Source organism: Notolepis coatsorum (assembly GCF_963971535.1).
Source record: "Notolepis coatsorum genome assembly, chromosome: 1".
NCBI classification, from domain to species: domain Eukaryota; kingdom Metazoa; phylum Chordata; class Actinopteri; order Aulopiformes; family Paralepididae; genus Notolepis; species Notolepis coatsorum.
The window spans coordinates 144,550,691-144,577,118 of NC_140165.1; the positions used below are offsets into that span (position 1 = coordinate 144,550,691).

The 26,428-nt window shown below is 41.3% G+C and overlaps 2 protein-coding genes across 5 annotated transcripts in view; both read right to left on the reverse strand.

Moving 5' to 3' along the window:
• Positions 1-3,555, reverse strand: part of mlxip (MLX interacting protein) — an 81,993-nt gene extending 78,438 nt beyond the window's left edge. For all 4 annotated transcript variants that reach the window (XR_014620293.1, XM_084325529.1, XM_084325530.1 and 1 more), the window contains exon 1: positions 3,031-3,555. Coding sequence is in view for 3 of the 4 variants with exons in the window: in XM_084325529.1 (XP_084181655.1) it covers positions 3,031-3,344 (314 nt within the window). In the remaining variant the exon portion in view is untranslated. The remainder of the gene's footprint in view (positions 1-3,030) is intronic.
• Positions 3,556-6,231: 2,676 nt separating this feature from the next.
• Positions 6,232-21,930, reverse strand: cfap251 (cilia and flagella associated protein 251; the record flags this gene model as incomplete). Its single annotated transcript, XM_084307661.1, has 19 exons — positions 6,232-6,335; positions 8,150-8,381; positions 8,602-8,745; positions 13,900-13,990; positions 14,915-15,078; positions 15,234-15,348; positions 15,484-15,668; positions 16,184-16,360; positions 16,662-16,813; positions 17,431-17,681; positions 17,809-17,997; positions 18,282-18,484; positions 18,591-18,635; positions 18,749-18,826; positions 18,915-18,995; positions 19,920-20,028; positions 20,110-20,219; positions 20,553-20,693; positions 21,427-21,930. 19 exons carry the CDS (start codon positions 21,928-21,930, stop codon positions 6,232-6,234), a joined length of 3,075 nt encoding a protein of 1,024 aa, XP_084163787.1.
• Between the last annotated feature and the right edge of the window lie 4,498 nt (positions 21,931-26,428).

A 26,428-nucleotide genomic window follows, 5' to 3' on the forward strand; every position in this document is an offset into this window, starting at 1 on the left:
ACAAAACATAAGTGATCACCTTCATACTATATAATCAAGCATAAGTCTCTGATAGGAATGGTCTCTTCTGGGAGGATAGCTCCCTTGACCACAAAGGACAAACGGTTACTGGTGATGGGTGACATTGACCATATTCACACGGTGGCCATTTTGCTCTTATGTCATGCTCAGGCTGGAATCCCAACCTGAGCATGACATAAGAGCAAAATGGCTGCCGTGTGAATATGGTCAATGGGTAGGACTATGACCACCACACTCCACTGCCGTTTCAGCATCTAGATCTCAATCAAACTGAACACTTATGAGAGATTCTGGAGCAGCGCCAGTGTTTTCCAGTGACCACGACAACAAAATAGTACCAAATGATAGGGGTGGGGGGAAATAAATCAATACAGCGATATATTGTGTGCCAATATTATATCAATGCACTAGCGTCAAGTATCAATATCAAAAATGTGAACAGACTGAAAACATTCTTATTAGATAAAACTAGGGATGTCCGATATTATCGGCCGATATCGGCAGTAAAATGTGATATCGGAAAATATCGGTATCGGTTTAAAAAAAATTAAAACAATAACAATATTTGTTATATATATATCCAGTGACATTATTAGTTACCTGAAATTATTCAGTTTTTTGGGGGGGGAAACCCTGCATATATCGGTATTGGTTGATATCGGTATCGGAAATTAAGAGTTGGACAATATCGGAATATCGGTATCGGTAAAAAAGCCAATATCGAGCATCCCTAGATAAAACTGATTATTTTATTGCAGATCTTGACAGTTTTCCTTTGGGGACATAATTTGCAGTTGGAAAAGGGTAATAAATCACAATATCGCAATAATATATTATTGGGGCATCGAGTGACTACCACCCCTACCAATGACTGAATCTCTCATGGAAGAATCCACCCTCACAGCAGCTACAGATGTTTGGATACAAGAGACCATGGAGGACCATCAAGGTTTCCCCAACACACCATCAGTCAATTTATCTGTGTTCCCTTAATTTTGGCCGTTACCTGAAGTCTCATTTCAGCTTTGCTCAACCTATAGAAACAAGGTGAAATTAAGTGTGGTCAGGTCTCAGGTGACATAACAGAATGTAACATAACATAACATTCGCTGTGCAGCGACACACCTTGCACTGCTGCTGAATGAATTACACCAAGCTCTTCAGATTCAGACAACTTTATTGATCCCAAGAGCAATTCATTTACAGCGTACTCAGTCCACACATAACTTCAAAACGCACAGGAAAGGTAGTTTTATATGTCATGAGGCAACAGATCAACATACATGAGTCAATACAAGGGAACAAGCAGCGGAAAATTAAAATAAAACACTTTGTTATGTTTTTAATAAAAACACAAGACACTTGTGCCAGGACAACAAAGCCAAGTGTCGGACTAAGGAACCCAATCCCACCGACAAACACCCATGCCAAGCGTGGCCGACACTGTCGGGTTGTAATGGCCTGCTCAACAGCCAGACACCAAACCGTCCACAAAAACATTATTAACCAAAGGGGCCTATATATATATAAAGTAATATAAATAACCGAGTTGGGAACCTCCACTTACTACAAACATTGGAGGCCTGCTATGTAGACAGTGGCACATGGAAGGAGAGGTTATGCTCAACCAGAGCCACAGGCTTCATGACATTATGGTCACTAGATGTCTCTGGGGAGGACACCAGTGGGACTGTTAAGAAACCTTGCTGAACCAGGTGTACCGGCTCACCACAACATCTTTCAATTGAAGAAGCCCAAGCCCAGGAATACATTAGCCTAATAACAATAGGCTTCATCCTTCTTAGAATGAAGCCTATAAGATTCTTTCCGATATGAGATTTGGCTCATATCACTGGAATCTTTTCAGAAGTCAACAGACCGGCTGATCTCTAGGCTGCTATACAAACCCTGCTGATGATCATTAAGAGTTCTCTCCCACTGCTACAAAGGGATATTGTGTTTTCATTAAACAAGGTCAATCTGACTCAAGTAGCAATAAAAAAAACTGTTGCATTCATTTCCAGGGATACATTCATATTTGCTCATCCAGTTCAGCTCAGTTTATTATCTACTAAGACCAGTTTGACATAACATCAAGAATCAGGTGTTCTTTACTGGCATGAAGAATCCAGCAGTGCACCACTTAATTGTGACAATTCAGGTTAGCTGGGTCTGAGCTCGAATGGTCGAGATCTAGAAATGGATTTCACACCCATGTGTTCCAATCTTTAGGGCATGGGTTAAACTCGTGAGGATAGAAAGAAATGCGACAGGTCATCAACATATGTAGGATTTAGCAGGCAAAGTATTGCTACGTGCGGTGATCAAACAATGTTAAAACGTCTATTCCAAGTTATATACTCTAAATGTTAGTTTACCATATTGTCCTGCCAAAATTATAAGTGACGTTTATGTCAATTTTATTTTAGTGCCCACCATACGACAACTTCGTGGAATGATCAACACACGCTAAAAACCAATACTCGGCTAACCTATGGACAATTTAAAACCACGATCACAAACTGGCTCCCTGCTTCAATATGCAACTGTCTTAACGGATGTTCTTTCCTGTTGGGCTGCCGCCCCCCCCCCCCCCATTTATTAAACATGTAACCTTTACTAATGTGTTGAGTACTCTAACGTGCATGTAACTCGACAATCATTGCAAATGAGGGCAATGTATGTCATAAATGTATAGATGTAGCAGTACTGACTATCTGTATGTCATGTATGTCATATATGTCCTGATGAATTGAAAATGGGGGACCCTGATGTAAACAAGACGAAAGTCTTTCTCTGGTCTGCATCCCCTTAACAATTGTGTGTATTGAGCTGTACTGTATTGTACCCATTCTGCAATCTGTTAATAAAGTTTTCAATCAATCAATCAATCAATGAGTCTCAAGTGTATAAATATACAGGTTTGAAAGGATGGATGGATATTAAAACATTTGTATGAGAGGTGGGGTGACTTGGTCAAGACAGAGGATCTTGATACTGGCTTTTTACCTGTATGCAAGGGTCATGCATTCGAAAAGTTTGGTCAGCGACGCGTCTATGGAGAGGCGTGATGTACTCATCTTCCCAAAATGATAAGTCTGACAAGTTTGTTTGTTGACCGTATCGAAGTCGTAGCCTTTTTTAGGGGGGTGCTCACAGTGCGGCGAAGACACCATAAAGTGCCCGCTGTGAATTATTTGAGGTTCACGTCCATCCGACCTCTTCAGTCCCAGATGAGGTTCCTCTGCGTCGGAGTCATCATCCTGTTCCTGCTTTATGTTTACTGGTGCACGACGATATTTTCGCAGTTCTTTGGTGGCCATGTCGTAGCCAGACAAATAGCTAACGATAGCTAGCAAGCTAACGTAGCGATCTAGGCAATGACTCTTCTCATGTGGCTTTCTTAAGAGTCTGGAAATGTGGTCAGGGCTAACCTGAAAGCTAGTTGTTTTTATGTAATCGACTTGCCGACATCAATTAGCTCATTTTAAAGTTGATATATACTAGGATCCCTGTTCAACTTGTTGCTGTCTTGTTAGCTAATTAACGTTAGCTGAAAGACCAGCTGACAAAAGTACTCTGGTTCTTCCCGTTCTATGGTTCTTCCAGGGCAGGAACCTGCCGTTAGAGGCGTCTGATTGGTTGGAGTCAGAGCTACACCCACTAAGAACTCAGAAATAACCCCGAAGGGGCGGTTCGCTTCTTACACCAAACGCACACAATCTGTGATTGAAAACTTTATTAACAGATTGCAGAATGGGTACAGTACAATACAATACATACAATTGTTAAGGGGATGCAGACCAGAGACAGACTTTCGTCTTGTTTACATCAGGTCCCCCATTTTCAATTCATCATAACATTGATGAATGAATGAATGAATGAATGAAAACTTTATTAACAGATTGCAGAATGGGTACAGTACAGTACAGCTCAATTAATTGTTAAGGGGATGCAGACCAGAGAAAGACTTTCGTCTTGTTTACATCAGGGTCCCCCATTTTCAATTCATCGTAACATATATGACATACAGATAGACAGTACTGTTCCATCTTATACATTTATGACATACCAGATTTGCAATTACAGTACTGTTTGTGATACAAAAAGAGTCCAGAAAGAAAAGAGTATATACATTAGGCGTGGAAACTGTACATCGGATTGGGTAGGTGGGGACTGTACATTGGAGGTGGTTGGGTGGGGGGGGGGGGGGGGGGGTTGGTTAGGAGTGGGGGGGGGGGGGGGGGGGTTGGGTAGGAGTGTGGGGGGGGGGGGTTGGGTAGGAGGGGTGGGTGGGTGGGGGACACTGTACAACTGTACAAACACTGTACATTGGATTATTGACAAGACCATACTTGGTAATTTACTGTACATTGGAGGGGGTTGTGTTCGGACATTTACAGGGGCCAGTTTCGGGTTGCAGTCTCCCTTAGGTGTTTTTTGAGAGTGTTTTTGAAAGTGGGTAGTGATTCACATTCCTTTACAGCTTTGGGTAGGGCGTTCCACATTGATGTGGCATAATTGCGAAACGTGTTTAGTCCCTTGTTTGAGCCGAATCTGGGTTTAACATGATTTGTGGAGCTCCCTCTGGTGTTGTGATCGTGGTATTCACTGATATATGACATACACTTGATTGATTGATTGATTGATTGATTGATTGAAAAGTTTATTAACAGATTGCAGAATGGGTACAGTACAGTACAGCTCAATACATACAACTGTTAAGGGGATGCAGACCAGAGAAAGATGTTCGTCTTGTTTACATCAGGGTCCCCCATTTTCAATTCATCATGACACACACGACATACCGATAGACAGTACTGCTACATCTATACATTTATGACATACCAGATTTGTAAATACAGTAGTTTGTGATACAAAAAGTGTCCAGAAAAAGTGTATACATTTGACATAGAAACTGTACATTGGAGGAGGTTGGGTAGGTGGGGTGGGGTTGGGTGGGTGGGTGGAGCTGTACATTGGAGGTGGGGGGGGGGGGGGGGGGGGTTGGGTAGGGGGGGGGACACTGTACACTGTACATTGGAATACTGACAAAGCCATACTTGGTCTTTACTGTACAACTGGGTTAGGACATTTGTAGGGGCCAGTTTCGAATTGCAGTCTTCCGTAGGTGTTCTTTGAGAGTGTTTTTGAAAGTGGATAGTGATTCACATTCCTTTACAGCTTTGGGTAGGGCGTTCCACATTGATGTGGCATAATTGCTAAACGTGTTTAGTCCCTTGATTGAGCCGAATCTGGGTTTAACATGATTTGTGGAGCTCCCTCTGGTGTTGTGATCGTGGTATTCACTGACCTTTGGGAAGTATTTTGACATGTACATGGGTACCTTGGTCGTGTAGTGTATCTTGTAGACCAGGCCCATTGCAAGTTGCTGTACTCTGTCGTCTACTCTAAGCCATCCTAGGTTGGCAAAGTGGGCAGGGGTGAGGTGGGTTCTAGGAGTCAGGTCAAGCAGTAGTCTGACTAGTTTGTTTTGAGATGTTTGTAATTTGGTTTTTAGTGCCTTTGAGGTGCTTTGGTACCATGAGGTGCAAGCATAGTCGTATACCCTTGAATGAGTGCTCCTGCCAGAGTCTTCAGGGTATTCTTGTTTACCAGAGAGGAGATCCGGTACAAGATCTCCATACGACATACGACATACAGATAGACAGTACTGCTACATCTATACATTTATGACATACCAGATTTGCAAATACAGTACTGTTTGTGATAAAAGAGTCCAGAAAAGAGTATATACATTTGACGTAGAAACTGTCCATTGTGAAGTTGGTATAAATACAGGGAATAAAACAAAGTAAGCCGACGATACATTTTAAATATGAATGTTTTACATAAAGTCTAGACAAGGTGAATAAGTTGATCTGGTTTTGCAATACAGTTTGTTATGGGGGTGCCAAGTGATATCTCATTCAAGAGTTTCATATCCCAATATCCATCACTCAACATCCTGGTGTAGTCCATCTATGAGATGTGAAGGTTCTAACAGACAAATCATTTTTCTTTCACTGTGAGGGATGACATTCCACTCCCTTTTGTACAAGATGGAAAGCCCAGGATATGACTTGTAAATATCTCCATAGATATCTCATCTGGAACTGCACCCTCCAGCATATTTTCAGAATCTGCAAACACACACCACATTTAATTAATTAATTGTGCAATTACTTTGATAACTTAATCTGAGTTTTCTTACATACCTTCAGAGCGATTGGTTCCAAAGTCGGATCTCTCTGGAGAGTGGCCCAGAAGTGTGGTGAAACGTTCTGCTACCTCATCTTCAGTCATGTGCTCCCCTGTCAAGAAAAAATTAAATCTAAATAATATAGTTAGGTTACAGGCTGTGGCAGTTGTGCCTGCTACACTACACCTAAGTGGCTTTTTCACAGTTCGCAGACACAGGTGAAGATGGTATAAACAGCAGACCAGTTTACTTGAGAGTGGCGGCAAAATATTACAAGCCAGAGCAGATGTTGTACTGTCATGGGAGCTCTCTCTCCTGTGGGGGGGGGGGGGGGGGGGGGGGGGTGACTTAGGTCATGTCCACACGAATCCAGATATGTAGCAAAACGCACATTTTCTTCCACGTTTGGGCCTTTCATACACATGTAAACGGTGTTTTCAGAAACGCAAAACGGAGATTTTCGAAAACGCATTTTAAAGTGAAGATTTTCCAAAATATCGGTTCAGTGGATCCGTGTAGCCACTGTAAATGCATAGTCTAGAATAGATAAACGATGACTGGACATTTTCGTTGACATACGTAGATTTTTAGTTTTTATTTATTAAGTTAATATAAACCGTGTTTCAAGCGTTTTTTAGGTTGTTAAATACATGCGTTTTTTAGGTTGTTAAATACATGCTTTTGATTTCTTAAAGTGATGTTTTTTTTTTCGTTGTCCGCTTATTTCTCACCGGAGAGATACAATGTCAATGTTGAGATCACAATATGCCGATTCCGAAACAAAATGAGGTGAGTCCTTATCACAAACTGTTCCAAAGATATTAAATATTTTGCTAAACATATCTAGTGTTGCGCCCGGCTTCAGTTAAAAGCCAAATTGCATTCTAAATTTAGTTAATAGACGCCAGACAGAAGAGGTCTGCACGCACCTGATGCGCTCTGATGTTGCGGATAGTTGAGGATGTTGGCATCACGCATGAGTGGTCCCAGGATGACCTAATAACTTAACATTATTAGTTGAATAGTTACTGTGCAGGAATTACAGGAATCATTTGAATATGTGAGTTACGTGAATATAGCTTGCCCGTGGACATTCATACGCATTAACAGCTCCGTCTTTTAATACACACTTATATCATACAGTAATGTTAAATAAGATATTGAAAGATAAAGGATGAAGTTACAAATGAAAAGGGGCAAAAGCACTTATACTCTTTGACAATTCTACAGTGCACAATTGCAGTGTTACTGTTCACATGTGTGGTGCTGTCACAGTCATATATAAAAGGATACAGTTTGAATGACCTATAGAGAAACACATCATTTCTCAATCGTCCTGTCCGCTCGGTACCGCTATGGTATTTGAGATATTGCTTATCGCCACATACTGGCCCGGCATGCTTGTTGGAGCAATTTATATGCGTTTATGTGTTTGCGTCTGGATGGAGTTTTTTTTATTTAATTTTTTTTAACGCTGCCGTGTGGACAAGGATATTTTTTTAAACAGAGCCTGAAAATATCCGTTTTGCAAAAGATCCAGATACGTGTGGACATGGCCTTAACCTGTGCACATCAATTGCCCTGATGCATAACAGGTGCGCAGCTACACCTGCTCCTGGGTCCAATTAACTAGACCCAAGACAGGAGTGTCTGCTTAAAATCACATCACCCCCACACGACACAGACCTTGGAATTAAGTATATATATATATATATATATATATATATATATATATATATATATATATATATATATATATATATATATATATAATATATATATAAATGAATACTGAGTGTTGTTACAGCAGTGAAAATGGAAAGGTTGTCATTATATCACAATAACATTCATTCAGCATCCTTGAATGAAAAAAGAGGCAGACTAGGCTAAACGACACCTGTTCTGACTGATTTATCTGAACCACACCTCTGGCCTGAAGAAGTTCTAGAAGCTTGTCTCTTTGCAGCATGGGCTCTCCTCCTGTCACACGAGGGTCACCCAGGAACTTAAACGTTTGAATTAACTCATCCTTGGAGATGCCGAAGGCTGGCCGATGGTTGACATACAGCTTGATGAACTCCTCCAGGTCCATGTCAGTCACATATATCCCAGTCTCAGCATACTTACTGAACTTCACCTCATTCTGCATGTCCTCCAGCTACAATAAATAAAATATTTAATTTAGTCCTAGGATGTACAGTATAGGATATGCAGTGAATTTAATTTCAAACCTTTATTTAAACTCGAAAGGCAACAGAGGTTTCCCTCATTTACAGTCACGTCGAGGGTACCCACAGAAATAAGCATAAATAAAGCATATACAATCACAACAGTAAGACAACAAGATGAGACCTGTAAGTCATTTCTATACATTGTACCTCTTGCTCAGTGGGGAAGAAGCCCAGGGCTCTCATTACAAAAGGCACCTCCGTCAAGGGGATTTGGGTTGACACCTGACGTCTTTCCATGGAGTCGATGTCTTGATGACGCAGTTGACTGTAGTAGAAATAATCTTCCATTTCCTACAGGCAGAATTGATTGATTGAACATTTTATTAACAGATTGCAGAATGGGTACAATACAGTACAGCTCTACACACAATTGTTAAGGGGATGCAGACCAGAGAAAGACTTTCGTCTTGTTTACATCAGGGTCCCCCATTTTCAATTAATCATAACATATATGACATACATGACATACAGATACAGTACTGTTACATCTAGACATTTATGACATACCAGATCTACAAATATACAGTACTGTTTGTGAGTACAAAAATAGTCTAAAAAGAGAGTATACATTTGAGGGGGAAGAAACTGTACATTGGAGGAGGTTGGGTAGCAGTGGCGTCGTTAGCCCTGGGCTTCCGGGGCTTTAGCCCCGGATGTTTTTCTCCTAGCCCCGGATCTAAAAAAAATAAAAAAATTGTTTTTTTTCTTTTCTTTTTATGTCAGCATTCCCATTGTCTGTGCTGAATGTTTGTTAGTGTTTGGTATTTTTTGTTGGTTTTTAGTACTTTTAAACATCCATTTTTAGTAAGTAGTTTTCATTTGATCCTATAATTTTTTCATTCACCGATTTGTGGACTTTTTTTTTAGTGTCCTGAAAGGCACCTTATAAATCAAATGAATTATTATTATTATTATTATTATTATTATTATTATTATTATTATTATTATTATTATTATTATTATTATTATTATTATTATTATTATTATTATCCAGGAGGGAAAAGACACTTTGGATAGTAGGGACTGCATCTCTGCCTGTCCTGACCAGGAAACACTTTGCAACTGTGATCTCCTCTGGCAATAGTTGGATATTGTAATGTGTGGCAAGGGGTTGCAGCAATTCCACTGAGAGAAACTGGTCTGAGGCTGGATAACATGCCTGTATGCCTCTCATAAGTTGTTATCCAACTCATGAGAACCTGCTCTCAAGCTCTTGCAGCATTCTGTCGACGACTGGATAGAACAGTCTCTGAGCTGAGGTCTGAGCTTGTGCCACAAGATGACTAAACTACATACTCGTCCATCCTTTTCTGCTTCCTCCTTTGGCTGGTAGTATGTTCCTCAATCCAAATGCCATTACATATGGCCTTTGTCCTGTCATACATGTCCACTGCCATCTCTGAGGTGCGATAACCTTTGAGTGTGTCCTGCACTGTGCTTTTAAATAGTACAGATATTGAAGATGTGCACTTTAACGCAGCAGCACCTGGAGCCATCCATACCCATGTCCAGTGTCCTATAATAAGCTTTAATCGAACCCTGGTTCATTTCCTCGGATAGTCCGGTTGGTTTGGGGTGGTGTGAAAGCTCATTCACTCTTGCAAGTGAACCCTGCTGCAGTTCATTTGAGATGTGAATGCAAAGCGGACCAAAGGCAGGAAAAGACCCAAAAATCGAATTTATTTTTTATGAGAAGACTGAAACATATGTATATAATGAAACACACAATACAGTTTTTTTTTCGATTGCCTAAGCATGATTTTGAAAACGGGGCCCGGTGTTTCAAAACACACAATTAGCACAACCACACACACAATTATCAGAACACATCAGATCCTTTGCTAAACACTTGTCAAAACCATACACTAATTTATAAAAACTATTTTGTTACCATATGAAACACACGTTTCATATGACTTAATTCTGTTTGAACCAGTTACACACACTGCTGTGCTTAACCTAAAACACATTTAGCAATTCTACTTCTCAGTGATTAGAGTACTGTAAGTGAAGTACGCAGAGAATGTGCAAATATACAATAAATTCACCAAACACTACACAAGACCAATGCTGTGATGAAAATATAATTTATTTATCTACATATACCCAAATCAATGATGCAGACTGATGAAAAAAATTACATTTTCTCTCCATATACCCAAATCAATGATGCAGACTGATGGAAAATATAAATGTTCTCTCCATATAACCAAATCAGTCAACATTTCAACATGGAGAATCACAACAATACATGTCCCCGTTTTCATGCTACTATGTGCATAACACTGTAAGCTCAGCAAATATCAGACAAACATAAAATACTGTATCCAGTACAGGTTAAAATTACAGTAAAACAATTTTTTTTTAAATGTAAACAGAAAATACTAGACATTATCTCTTTGCCTAGCTGGATCTGGCAAGATAATTTTTTGTTGTGATTCTCCATGTTGACTGATTTGGGAAAATGGGAGAAAATGTATATTTTCATCAGTCTGCATCATTGGTTGTCTTGTGTAGTGTTTGGTGGATGTATTGTATATTTCCACGTTCTCTACAGTACTTCACTCTCCTTCCATTTTGGTTGAAGACAGGTGAACTCACCTGCTGCATTTTTATAGTGCTTAAACCTGATTGGTGTATCTACAATTAAGCAATGGTGTGTTTGTGCATCTGATGGCTGTGTTTAACCAATTGGCTCATATGTGTGGTAATTTGACATTCTGTGTCTAATGTAATGCAAGTGTGTTTAGTGTTTTGCAAATCACTGTGTGTATTGTTTTGCAAAAAGTGTGAGGCTGACATTGTAGGGGTGCAAATCTGGGCCTATATTTTGCTCCTTGAGTGTAAGGTTTTGATAATTGTGTAAAACTTTTGATTTGAGTGTTTATGCAATTGAAGAAAACTGTAAAGACTAGAGATGAACTGTTTATTTCTTTTGTACATAGGCTATGTTTGTTTGTTTGTTTATTTGCTTATGTGTATGATTCTTAACTGTGTTTTTATTTTGTTATTGGTGTATATGTGTGTATGTATGTACAGTTTTATCTGGCTAAATAAAGGGGGGGGGGGACTGTACATTGGAGGTGGTTGGGTTGGGGGGGGGGGGGGGGGGTTGGGTAGGCGGGGAAACTGTACATTGGAGGGGGTTGGGTTTGGACATTTACAGGGGCCAGTTTCGAATTGCAGTCTCCCGATAGGTGCTCTTTTAGAGAGGTTTTGAAGGTGGGTAGTGATTCACATTCCTTTACAGCTGTGGGTAGGGCGTTCTACATTGTTGTGGCATAATTGCGAAATGTGTTTAGTCCCTTGTTTGAGCTGAATCTGGGTTTAACATGATTTGTGGAGCTCCCTCTGGTGTTGTGGTCGTGGTATTCACTGACCTTTGGGAAGTATTTTGACATGTACATGGGTACCTTAGTGGTGTAGTGTATCTTGTAGACCAGGCCCATTGCAAGTTGCTGTACTCTGTCGTCTACTCTAAGCCATCCTAGGTTGTCAAAGTGGGCAGGGGTGAGGTGGGTTCTATAGTAAGGTCAAGCAGTAGTCTGACCAGTTTGTTTTGTGATGTTTGTAATTTAGTTTTTAGCGCCTTTGAGGTGCTTTGGTACCATCAGGTGCAAGCATAGTCGTAGTACCCTTGAATGAGTGCTCCTGCCAGAGTCTTCAGGGTATTCTTATTTACCAGAGAGGAGATCCGGTACAAGAATCTAGTTCGTTGGTTGACTTTTTTTTATTACATTGGATGCCATTTTGTCACAGGGAAGATTTGCCTCTAGTATGGAACCTAGGTATGTAATTTCATCTTTCCTTGTGACAATATTGTCACCCACTGTAACTGAGAAGCCATCGGTCTTGCTGAGTTTATTTTTTTAACCGAAGAGAATGGACTCTGTTTTACCCAGGGTAACATGTTAGAATCAGAATCCACCAAGATAAACATCTCTGAAAAGTTAAAGAATGCATCATAATTGGCCTTGAACCGATCTCTTAAAAGGGGAATATCACCCAAACTTTATTTATAATAAAACACAAGATACTTGTGCCCTAATGATAAGGATACGCTCTCAATGAAGAAACCCAATCCCATTGCCAAAAGAAAGTCTCACATATATGGATACTTATACTATGGAACTACACACTATGAATATATTGCATGGTCCACAACAGCCCCCAAACAGCATTGCAAAGTTCAACGGACCCATGCCCCTATGATGTGAGCCTAGGTATTGACAATGCTAATGGTACATACATACCCTACCGCATGGCCCCTAATGACTACCACCACCCAACATGTAGATAGATACAGGCAGTGAGAGCCAGCATATCACCAGGGTTATCAATTGGGCACCCCCTTTCGAAGGCTTGACAATTAGTTCCAGCATCCCAGAACCACCCCCTTCATGCTGGCTCTCACTGTGTCTCATCATGATACCCACATGCAGAACTCCCTTGTGTTATACTATCCTTATGTCGACAACATAACTATTCCTGATAACAATATCACACATGAAACAAAAAAATTAATATTCTTACACTTTGGTCCCCAGCTGACAGTATCTCTCCTCAACCAAATCCACTGACTTCCTTCCAATGCTTCTTCCAACAACTCATTTACTGCCTTTCACAAACTCCACCCACAAATCCCCAACTCTCCCAATAAGGATGAAGTCGATTGTGCTATAAACGCTCTTGCATCCCACTTCTACCAGACCTTTTCATTTCAGAACCTCAATTTAACCAATTGCTTAAATTGGGAATATCACAGAAATTAACAGTTCACATTATTTTCACAACCTAGCAGAGTCCAATGTTTTTGTGAAAATGAAGTCTCCCCAAAAATAGAAAGCTGGGAACCAAGACTCTAAATATATGATGCCATGCTGATGTACAGCCTATTAACCATTTCACTACCACACTACAGAAAGTTAACCTTTCACTACCACACTACAGACGGTTAACCTTCTGTAGTGTGGTTGTGAAAGGGTTAACCCTTTGTCGTGTTGCAATGAAAGGGTTAACCTTCTGTATTGTCGCAGTGAAAGTGTTAACCATTTTGTAGTGTGGCAGTGAAAGGGTTAACAAGAAATGGAAACCTGACTCTGTAGACCTATTCAATGTTTGAGCTCTTCCATTCAAATTTGCTTTATATCATAGAAGTGCTACCAGCTATAAATCTGAAAATGTACCATTATTCCCCCCAAAATTATCCCCGGTACATTCAGATCTTTCAGATCACAGATATTTTCCATTGAATTCTTGATGGAGCTATGCATCTGTGTGATTAGGGTACAGTGAGGTGTTTTCTAATTTCTACCTATGGTAAACAATAATGAATGTTCACAAAGACAAGCCAAACTGTCCTAGGGCATAGAGATAACATATTTCACTGGCATTTCCTATTAAGATTTACAATGACCAAAAAAACACAAAGGAAGTGTAACTCACTCTATAGAACTGGCCTTCTCTCCCTCCCTCTAGCAGGGCATAGAAGGGTAGCAGGCCCTTTCCTCCCAGAGCAGCTGCTGCATCCAATGCACTGTGTATACAACAAGAAAACTATTTAGAGTCTATAGTATATTTTGAAGGAGCCTATCTGATTTGCCAAGTGGAAGTCATCGGAGGGAACACGAATATAACTTAGCAACAGCATTTAAAATTCTTCATGGCCCCCATGACTTCCACCAGGATGCTAACAAATGCAAAAATGTTCTGCTTCATGTCAGCATTTAAAAAAAAAAAAAAAAAAAAACATAAATATACATATATATATATATATTAGTCCTGTCAGGCGATTAAAAAATTAATTGAATTAATTACAGGATTTGTAATCAATTAATCTAATTAATCGCATTTTTATCGCATAACCATTTTATGCCTGATATTCTATATTCTATAATCATATTTCAAATTGCGGATGGCAGAATTCAGTACTGTATCTACAAAACCTTGTTTAATCATCTTCCATCTATTAATTTGCTTAGATTTTTCAGGTCTGGTCAATTTGAGCATAGTGTTATTCACAGTCAAAGATAAGATATTTTATTGATATTCTCATTTGGTTCATTACAATTTACTCAAGCCTAGTAACAGACACAGTATTTCTGACACTGGGAATACATTCCCTGAGATCCATAGATGTCCCTAGGCTAGAATCAGATACTAAGAACATGCAAATGGACCATATAAAAAATAAGTCTGTAAATGTGTATTCTACATTCTTATGGAATGAATGAGATAAAAAATAATGCTATTTAAAAAAAAAAAAAAAAAAAATGTGTAATTAATTTTGAGTTAATTTTCATAACGCGATAATTTGCTGTGTAATTAATTAATCTAATTAACGCGATAAACTGACAGCCCTAATATATATATATATGAACAATCCCTTTGACTGAAGAGAATATGGGTGTTACATCAATGCATTTCATCGGATTGATCAGCTTGATATTATTCTACTTACTTTAGATTAATCTCCCAAGAGAGGACAGTGCAGTCAGGTCCCCCAGCGGTGAAGACAAACCGACTGTCATTGGAGCAGGCCAAAGCAGACACCCCTGTCGAATGGCAGATCAAAGCATTGGACTTGTAGGGGTTCCCATCAAGGGGCAGAATCTGGACACCCACCTTAAAAAAAATAAAATAAAAATGCATTTTGTTAACCTGCTAACCCTGCTAACTAACCCAGGATCAGAATCAAGTGTTTGAATAACAAATTAGGTATTTTAGATATTGAGAGTTGTATACACCAGGTTAGTTAACTAAATAAAATATGCACATACCTTGTCCTTTGTGATATACACCAGGTAATGTGAACCTGTGTCAGTTTCCTTAGACGTGGGAAGAACAACTATTTTCTCAACTGGAGAGCTATATGTTGGCCCAAGGAGGGTCTTTCTGCAGTTGAGAAATGGGTGATGTTTAGTGTTTACACTGTCTTACAGAGTCAAAAATCAGATACAGAACTTCCTTTGACAAAACTGAATTTCTAAAATGATCATCTTGTTACAACGTTTACTTTTCGAGCCTCACCTGCACATCTTGGTGGTGCTGTTGAAAAGCTTCATCTTGTAGCGGTCCGAGGCTGTGAGAATAAACTGCTCCTTGGTGGGAGCTGGATACCAAGTCATACAGGTCGGCACAGCGCTCTGCTCTATGCGCTCTGAGCTCAAGATCCGCAGCTGGTTCTCAACACTGTTGTCCAGATCATACTCCACCTATTGTGCAGTCACACATGCAGCACGCACACGCACACACATATACATAGACACATACACACAAAATACAGACAGATATTCCGATATTACAACCAAGTTGGAGTGTACAACCCAATTAGGCAGATAATAGTGTCTGCTTCAACATCCCTACACTGTGTGACCGGCTGCCAGAGATAGCGGATACACACACACACAGGAAAATGTCAGACTCGTAGCAGTTAATTCTGAAGATGGTAAATGGACTGAATTTATTTAGCACTTTTGTCCAAAGCACTTTACAACTTATGCCTCACACCCACCGATGGCGGGTGCAACCATGCAAGGTGCCGACTTGCTCACCAGGAGCAGTTAGGGGTTAAGTGTCTTGCTCAAGGACATTTTGACATGCTGCCCAGGAGGAGCCGGAATCGAACCTGGAACTGAGCCACTGTTGGCCCCACTGATGAATAAGCCATATAACGTAAAGCCATGAAGAGAGTCCGTATAGTCGTGCATATTTTTGATAAGGGTCTCACCAGTCTGCGGTCCATGCCCAGAGAGAGAAGTCTGGCTCGAGTGCTATCCAGGTGCACCCCAAACAGAAGATCTCTGATGGGTTTGTAGTGGGAACGGTGTCTGCCTACATACTTCCAGCATCGTGAACCGTCATTATTAGTCTGCAAGCGGAACACCGTCACTGCTTTTCCGGCATCCTAGTTGCATCAGAGCAGGGACAACAATGCAAACGTCATAAGTATGTCATAAGTAATCAGGATTAATTAGATTAAACTAATTTACTCTAAATAACTGTCTAACTAAATTAATGTGTGCTAAGAGTTTTTGGATGTGTGTGAGATTATGTGCAAAATAAATCAGCATTGTTTTTTGGTGAAGTGTCCCTTTAAATTACAATGGTATGCTTATGCTACTACTTAGAAGCTAGAAACAGTGTTTACATTAACACATTTCAGACTTATTCCACTTGAAGGAAGAGCAATGAAGAGATGTGCTCACCGCGGTGGCCAGGTACAGGGAATCTGGAGAGAAGGTGATGTGAGTGATGCTATCTTGAGTGTAATTAAAACACTCTTCTGCATCACTCTGTAAAGTACAAGCATCCAGCACATGGACAGCTCCACTGACAAAGCCAACAGCCAGATGAAATCCTGTTCAGACACAAACAAGTAGCTATTACGCTGCAGTAAAATCAAGGTGGTTGTTTAAACGAATAGCTCACAAATAGCTCACTTGTCTGAAGCCTGTCTGATTTGCGATGACTGAAGCGAGTCATTTCAATCCATTACCACTGTTTTGTTTTCTGAAATATTGGAAGGCATTTTAGTCCTTCTATGTAGTTAACAAGGTATTCAAATGGTTAGGAAGTTGTTTGGAAGGTGTTACCTGTACAGTACATGTGATCTTCCAGACATGCTAACAGGCCCCATTGACTTCCACTAGCATCGCTAACAATTATTACTCCCAATATCTCAAAAACACTGGTGCCAGTGCTTTTTTGGATTAAATGACTTCCAGTTTGTGACTAGTCAGATTGGCTTTTTAAACTAAATTAACTGTTCCTTTAAGAGTAGATATTCCCTATAGACACTCTGTGACACTGTTACATTTGCTTTTTTTCTCTTCACAAAAACAGAATTGACTAAAACCTCGCCCTCTTTTCTTGACCCTCCAATCACACTTTGAAGGAGGCAACAGTTGTGATTGGATGATCAAGAAAATATCACTGGTTTGAGATAGATGTAGATCCATTGTGTGTTGGGTTCACCTTGGGAGTCAAAGGCGATACACTGGATCCGCTTCTCCGCCTCGAAGACCCTGCACAAGATGGTCCGTTTGCTGTTATAGTCCCACATCTTCAGAATGCCACTGTGACTTCCCATGGCAACAAGCGGCTGTTTGGGATGACAGGCCACTGCATGCAGAGGCTCACAGTGTTCACGCAGCAGAGTCTGGGACACACCACCCTGTGCATTCACGTGTACCACTGATGAGCTGATCGTAGACACAACAAAGCTCCTACAGCGGGAGAAAGAGGGTCAGCTTAGGAAGATGGAAGAAGTGTTTTGATTGTTTGTGTTCGTTGTTCTGTGGCATGGTTTTGGCTGATTCAGACTGGAGACATAACGAGACATGTTTATCCTACCTGAGAAGGAACGGTTTGGCCTCCATAGTGCAGTCCTCCTGATATCCCTGAGTACTGTTGGTTGTACACTCCTTGGAGAAAGAGATGGACGCAATGGTGTCCAGGCTGAATTCACTGTACCAGCTGATGATCTTGAAGTTCTCATCGTAAAACTTTATGTGGCCCAAAGTGTCCCCTGTTACAATACAGCTGAGAAATCAAAGAACATAGAGTCAAAGTTAGAGACCAATAATTACATGTTACGGCAGTGATACACAACTGTGGTGAGCAACAGTGCCCAAGGAACTGCTTCAGCATTGTTGCTTTAATCACACAGAAATATCTTGTTTCAATGAAACCACTTGAATGGACCCTATCAACATTGCTGTCTGTCGCTGGGAGCCCCCTCGACAGAAATGAAAAATGTGCCTAGTGTATCACCCCTCTTAGATCTACAATGTTACAACCAAACATTGCTGGCATTGACAATGTACCTGTCAGTCTGGCTGAGCACAGTGATCGGATCTTTCTGGAGGGGGAAGAGCTTGATGGCTTTCCTGATGAGGGTTTTACTTGTAGAAGAGCCTCTAACCATATCCCACAGCACGAGGTTGCCTGCGGCAGTCGCCGAGATGGCCTGAAGCCCCTTCCAGTGGAACACAGACTGGCTGAATGAACCAAGTCTGAAGTTGAAAGTCTGATAAAGGGTAAACAGTGATGGGAGAGTACGGAGGTCATTGAAATAAAAGACAAATCTATCTTTCGGCAATTCTTTACAGATCTTTACTGAATGATACCTTTACCTTGTCAAGGAGCTCAGGAGCGATGTATTTCAGACATTTATTATTCTGAAAATGCAAAAGCGGATGAATTAATTCTGCATACACTTGTGAATTGTATCATGCCACCTACCAAATATAAATGGCAACCACGCTCTGAAACTGAAAACTGTTGTACTTGCCCTTTTGTAAAATAGGACTTGGCTCTCGCTGTTGCTGAGAAGCTGAGTGCTGTCATTTGGATTGAAAATGATGTAATTCTGAAAAATAATTTAAATCAGAAAACATCACATACTGTACACTCGCATGCCAATCATGTGCAAAAATCGGGAGAGATAAATGTCTTACTTGAAAACCGTGTTCAGGACTGAGTTCAGTAGCACACAAAAGCTTTTCTGTTTCATTTGTCCAATCCCAGATGCATACACGCTGTAAAAGATAATGCAGCTATTATTTATTGTGCACAAGCAGCAAAGAAACATGCACAGATAAAAGGAAATTCACACTTTCTGCTAAAAAGACACTAATAGCCTATATAGTGTTTGTCTACTCAATTGATGTGACTTTAATTCCACTCCCATAAATGGAAAAGCCACCCTATAACAGAAGTTGCATGTTCTTCATGAGACTTTGTGTAGTTCAATTGATCTGTGAGCCAAAACTCTAATCTGTAACATTAGTGAGAGACACTTTCTAGAGCTGCTTCATTAGTAATGAACGAAAGGTTGACTTTGTATACTCCTGAGTACAATGACACAACCTACCTGACAGTTCTAATTAGAGCTTTTACAACAATATGAGATGTTTGAATGGAAGTGGTAACAGTTACAGAAAATGTAGCCATACCACGTAAAAATCACCATGGCATGACCAATAATGACATATAGGTCTACCCTCACTCAAGAACTACAACAATGCAGTTTCCTGATACCAGAGTAACCAGAAGTAAAAGCTCAGCCCTCCCCTCCATGTGTGTTTGGTAGGAGTGGCAACCATGACTGGCATTGTCTGATGCCTGCCCTTTGTCGCCTGTATGTAGTCCTTTTTGATGCAGGAAGCTGGAGCATGTGCAGTAGTTTAGGGCTATATCTCTGGCCTTATGAAATGTGCAGAGCTGGCTGGGGGCTACAGTATGTAGTAAAGCAACCTTTCTATAAATACAAGAAGAGCGGAATTCCCCTTTAATGGTGAAGTTTACTAATATAGCGTACTAATGTGATCACAGATTAGACGCATGTTCATGTACAGTACACAAATCTAGAGTCAACTATCCAGGAACACAAAAATAACATATATGCCAGTTCTGTTAGAATTCTGTTTTAACAAATCTGTTAGCCTTACTGACAAACTCACTTGAACTTCTCCAGCCCCAAGAGTTACCAGGTGTTTGGCATCTTTTGACAAGGCCAATGCAACCACGCCGCCTTCAGCATGGCAGTCAAACAAGGTATGCACAGGAATCCTGGAATATTGAACATGTGGTTAGAATCATGAACAAAAAGGAATACATTGAACATTAACTGAATATAGAATAGAGAGCTACCCAGAGTCGGAGTCCCAGATGATCACCAGACTTTCCTGTCCTTTATCTGCTGTTACGAGCCAGCGTCTGTCTTCACTCACGCACAAAGTAGAGATGGGATTGCAGTGACCCTATGGAATATAATTTACAATAATAATTGGCATGGCTGTTTGAAATGTACATTATCATTAGCAAATGACAGGCCCTAAGCAGTGACTTTAAGATTGTACATTAATGTACAAAACATTACATGAATGTAAATAATGCAGGCCTACATAGTACATACTATTAGTACAAAATGAATGAATTAATAATTCAATGTGTCTCACCTAGCCACGACAGCATCACAGCTTGCGTACACATAGCCGGGACACTGTTACAGCTATGTCTCACCCTCCTATTGTTGTGATTCACTTTTACAGATTCCTCAGTTTAGGAAGTCAGAAATGTAAGGTGATTTTTACCTGAAGAAGGTGCTGGGAGGTTGAGGTGTGGTTGTATATGACACCAACATGAGCACCAGCGTACAGGATCACCAGCTGATCATGATCTTGCAGACTGAAGACAGGAAGAGCGTGATTCATCCCAAAGGCCCATTCGAGTGTCTGGATCATTGACAGATTTACAGGTGTTAGAAAGCCACCGAAAGGCCAAGTGTTTCTTGTTATAACAGTATGTCTTTGGTAATTTTGTGGGAGGTGGATATCTTGATCTTGGACCTCTGTACATTGAACGTGCAGAGGGTGTACAATACTTAAAGGCCCATTTCATAAAACAAATGGGTAGTCCCACTGTAAAAAATAAAAAAGGAAATGGAGACATGTTTTCATACTCTAGTCTAGTTGATTGATACAAGCTCTAAATCTAGATAACAGGTAAACAGTTTTGAATTGTATTTGCTGTATTTTGTGACTGTCAGTGGCATGTTTACATTGGGCATGTCTGCCAACACTGGAGTAAAACAGGCCTATCTTCTGATTTACAATGGGTTAAGAAAGTTCCAAACTCTTTAAGAATGTATATACTGGGGGAGCTCCAGTAGCTCACCGCGTACCTCGAACGCTATTTTGGCGTCGGGGACAACCGTGCGCGTCACGGATCTGGGGTACACGAGTTCGACTCCCGGACTCGCCGTATTTTCTCAGAGTGTCTTTCCCCCGATCTATACCCCATTCAACCTGTTTCTGTCGGTCATGCTTGACCAGAAAAAGCGATAAACGCTAAAAGAACCAGCTGACTGGTCAAAGTTTAAAAAAAAAAGAATGTATATACTGTAGGCACTAGTATGCACATCACATTTATCTGGTCAAAAGAAATCCGGATTAGGGCTTTAATTACCAACGCATGTGTCCTGACATGAGGTGGCTTCTGCGCGGACAATAGTGTGTCCATGGTTGCAGTGTAGACTTGTGAGAGAACAGGATCCCCAGTAATCATGTGCTGATCTACATATGGTCCACTCCCACCTCCATCACTCTTTTCACTCTCTTCACTGCTCCCCCTTTCCTTTCGTCGGTCCAGTTCCTCTCCATCCATCCCTGGAGGACTCATATCGCCAGCGTCTTGCTGCTCTTCTTCCTCTTGTCGGTCCAGTTCCTCTCTATCCATCCCTGGAGGACTCATATCGCCAGCGTCTTGCTGCTCTTCTTCCTCTTGTCGGTCCAGTTCCTCTCTATCCATTCCTGGAGGACTCATATCGCCAGCGTCTTGCTGCTCTTCTTCCTCTTGTCGGTCCAGTTCCTCTCTATCCATCCCTGGAGGACTCATATCGCCAGCGTCTTGCTGCTCTTCTTCTGGAGAGCTCATCAAGGGGTCATGGATCTCAGCTACAGCATCTGACATGATAACTAACACAACACAATTAACATTTGTGCTGAATGCAGACCACACAACACACACACACACACACACACACACACACACACACACACACACACACACACACACACACACACACACACACACACACACACACACATACACACACACAGAGCTAGAAGAATAGTAGTTTCTGGAATACATGGTTTAACTTGATAAAGAGGAAAACAAGCAACAAACGTACTGAAAATGAACAGCCAGGTGCACCATGACCTCAACTAATTGTACACACACACACACGTACACAAACAGAGCTAGCAGAAGAGCAGTTATAGGAATGCGTAACATTAAAATATGTGGTTTAATTAGATGGGATAAAAAGGAAAAGAAGCAACAAACATACTGAAAATTAACAGCCCGGTGCACCCTGAACTCAAAAAATTTTACACACACAAACAAACAAACAATTTCAAACATACACACTCACACAGCTAGCAGAAGAGCAATTTCAGGAATGCGTTACATTCAAATATGTGCTTTAATTAGATGGGATAAAGAGGAAAACAAGCAACTTACTGGAAATGTATGAACAGCTAGTTCCACCGTAACCTCAACTAATTTTACAAAGCGTCCCGTTGTTGCCTAGTTACCCTTGCTGGGAAGAGGGGAGGAGTCATAGCAGGCAAAACATTTGCAACTGGTAAAACAGGGAAATTAGTGTGGGTGACCCCACACTATTATAATCTATACTCTTTATTATTCTTTATTTATTCCGCCGATTTTTGTCCGCTAACTCCTCCCAGAGCTTTCGCACCACATACACGTGTAAGATATCAAAACGACCGGCTTGGTCCAACTTGAGTTGCCATTACTCTTTGGAAAGTTTCACCACACCGTTTGGCTACGACTTTAAACGGGAAATGTCAGTCCATAAGGAATGAATGGCAGAACTAGAGTGTAGAAGCTGCATTTTTTGTTTTACCATCACCTTTTGTAAATTGCGACAGTGATCTCAATTTCGGACGTAGATATAAAAACAACACATCAAAACCATGACACGACTGTGCCCTCGCTCACAAAATGGAATGGACACGTCTATATCCACTTATGACCATTTCTTTGAAAGTCATGCTCCACATACACGAATGGACTCTCCACTCTAGCTAAAATCATTTTTTACCGTTCCTTCCCTTGTTTTCCGATCGCCACCCAGGCCACAATTGTCGACGGAATTACACAATATTGCACAAAACCCTTCACATAACCCTTCAAGTGCTCATATTAAGGTCACTAAGCTTCATCTCTTATCGTTTTGCTTTAATCATCGTGAGAGTGAAGGACGCCTCAGCCCTCATTGAAATACATTGGGTCCATAGTGTCCGTCAGTTAGAATTCGAATAAATTAAGGGTAGCAGGTGTGCATGACTCAGAGGGAACTCAATAAACTCAATGACATAGCAATGACCTCTCAGGCGATTAACCCTTGATGCCCCCTTTTTGTATCTTTTGAACCGTTTGTCGTAGAGACTTGCGGGTTGTGTCATTGTACTCAGTAGGGATATCCTCTTTCATTGGTCTATGTTGACCACTCCCCCGATCCTTAGGCCACACCCCCGTATGCCACGCCCCCTTTGTGTATCTTTTGAACCGTTTGTCGTAGAGGCTTGCGGGTTGTGTCATTGTACTCAGTAAGGATATCCTCTTTCATTGGTCTATGTTGACCACTCCCCCGATCCTTAGGCCACACCCCCTTAGACCACGCCCCCTTTGTGTATCTTTTGAACCGTTTGTTGTAGACTCGCGGGTTGTGCCATTGTACTCAGTAGGGATATCCTCTTTCATTGGTCTATGTTGACCACTCCCCCTATCCTTAGGCCACACCCCCTTAGGTCACGCCCCCTTTGTGTATCTTTTGAACCGTTTGTCGTAGAGACTCGCGGGTTGTGCCATTGTACTCAGTAGGGATATCCTCTTTCATTGGTCTATGTTGACCACTCCCCCGATCCTAGGCCACACCCCCTTTTTGTATATTTTGAACCGTTTGTCATAGATACTTGCAGGTTGTGTCATTGTACTCAGTAGGGATATCCTCTTTCATTGGTCTATGTTGACCACTTTTATTGTCTGATTCAATATTAACATTCAGTATTCAAGTAGAACAGCTAGCTAGCCGTTGTGGACACTGACCTTCCCACAGCTAAACCAAGGCATCTTGTTTGAGAAATGCAGGCTTCAGTCTGTGTTGTTTAGTCTATCTGTCTGAAGTTTCAAGATGCACAATGAGATCTTCTGAGAGAATTGTTGAATAGATACACAAATGTTCTAGAATGTTCTATTATGAGATCATACTGTGACATTACAAATGTTCTAGAATGTTCTATTATGACATCATACTGTGACATCACAACGGAACATGTTTGAGGGCCATTTGAATAATATAATATGTATGGTAAGGCTGTCCCCGAAGCATGTTTTTGGGATTCAAACTTCGTCAGGGTTTTTCAATAAAGATTTATTAAAAAAAAAAAATTATACATTATTAAAAAAAAATAAAGTATATCCTCAAACTAAATCCTCAATTTGAATAAAGTGATTAATCTGATTAAACGGACGTTCGAACCTTTGTTTTTAATTAAAAAAGTAAAATTAAAATTAAAATATTTATAATTTTTTTTTTTTTTTATTATATCCTCAAATAAAGTGATTCATCTGATGAAATTAGTATTTTTTCATTCAGTATTCAATATTGTCTGATTCAATATTAACATTCAGTATTCAATAGTGTCTGATTCAATATTAACATTCAGTATTCAAGTAGAACAGCTAGCTAGCCGTTGTGGACACTCACCTTTCCTTTTCCTTTTGTGGATGTGTTGTTTAGTCTATCTGTCTGAACAGGACTGATCAGGCCTGTTTCAAAATGCACAATGAGATCTTCTGAGAGAATTGTTGAATAGATACACAAATGTTCTAGAATGTTCTATTATGACATCATAATCAGTAGGGATATCCTCTTTCATTGGTCTATGACCTCTATACAATGGGTTAACCCTTTAAGCAACCAGCTATAACACCCTAGCAACCACCTAAAACACCCTAGCAACCGCCTAGAAACACCCTAGCAACCACCTATAACACCCTAGCAACCACCTAGAAACACCCTAGCAACCAGCTATAACACCCTAGCAACCACCTAGAAACATCCTACCAACCACCTAGAAATACCCTAGCAACCACCTAGAACACCCTAGCAACCACCTAGAAATACCCTAGCAACCACCTATAACACCCTAGCAACTACCTAGAAACACCCTAGCAACCAGCTATGACACCCTAGCAGCCACCTATAACACCCTAGCAACCGCCTAGAAACACCCTAGCAACCGCATATAACACCCTAGCAACCACCTAGAAACACCCTAGCAACCAGCTATAACACCCTAGCAACCACCTATAACAACCTAGCAACCACTTATAACACCCTAGCAACCACCTAAAAACACCCTAGCAACCACCTATAACACCCTAGCAACCACCTAGAAACACCCTAGCAACCACCTATAACACCCTAGCAACCACCTTGAAACACCCTAGCAACCAATCAACAGTCATCTCCCGCCTCGACTACTGCAACGCACTGCTAGCTGGCCTACCGGCTAGCAGTTCAAAACGCAGCGGCCCGCCTGATCTCAAACCTACCGAAGTCGGCCCATGTCACCCCACTTCTTAGGGACCTGCACTGGCTCCCCATTGCTGCACGTATCCACTTCAAGGCCCTCGACCTAGCATACCGTGCGGCAAAGGGAACCGCTCCCGCCTACCTCCGGTCAATGGTCTCTAACTACACACCCTCAAGACCCCTACGCTCTGCATCTTCTGGCCGCCTCAGACCTACTCCTATCCAAGCTCCCGGAGGGTCATCAAAGAGAAGCCGCCTATTCTCAGTCCTTGCCCCACAATGGTGGAATGAACTACCCATCCCAGTTCAGGATGTTGACCGTCAAACACCTGATAAACTCCGTCAGACTGGGAGACTGGTTCACCTCGATAGACCTGAAGGATGCGTATTTTCACATCCCGATCTTCCCTCCTACCAGGAAATACCTTCGCTTCCTTTTTCAGGGTGTGGCGTACGAATACCAGAGGCTGCCGTTCAGCTACTCTCTGGCCCCCCGCACATTCACGAAGTGCGTAGAGACTGCGCTGGAGCCTCTACGTCGTCAGGGGATACGAGTTATTTTCTATCTCGACGACATTCTGCTCCTCAGCCGGTCGGAGGAGGTCGCCTGGTCTCATACCAGGCTGGTGGTGGAATTCCTCACCAATCTGGGTTTTGCTGTGAACTGGGAGAAGAGTACTCCTCTTCCCAGTCAACAGGTGGAGTACTTGGGCTTGGTTCTAAGCTCAAGGCCCATGAGGGCAACCCTCTCGGAGCGGCGGCGAGTGGCTATTCTCGACGTGCTCAGGGGGCTCCGTCCTGGCAGGACGGTTACGGCGCTGTCCGTGATGCGCCTACTCGGTA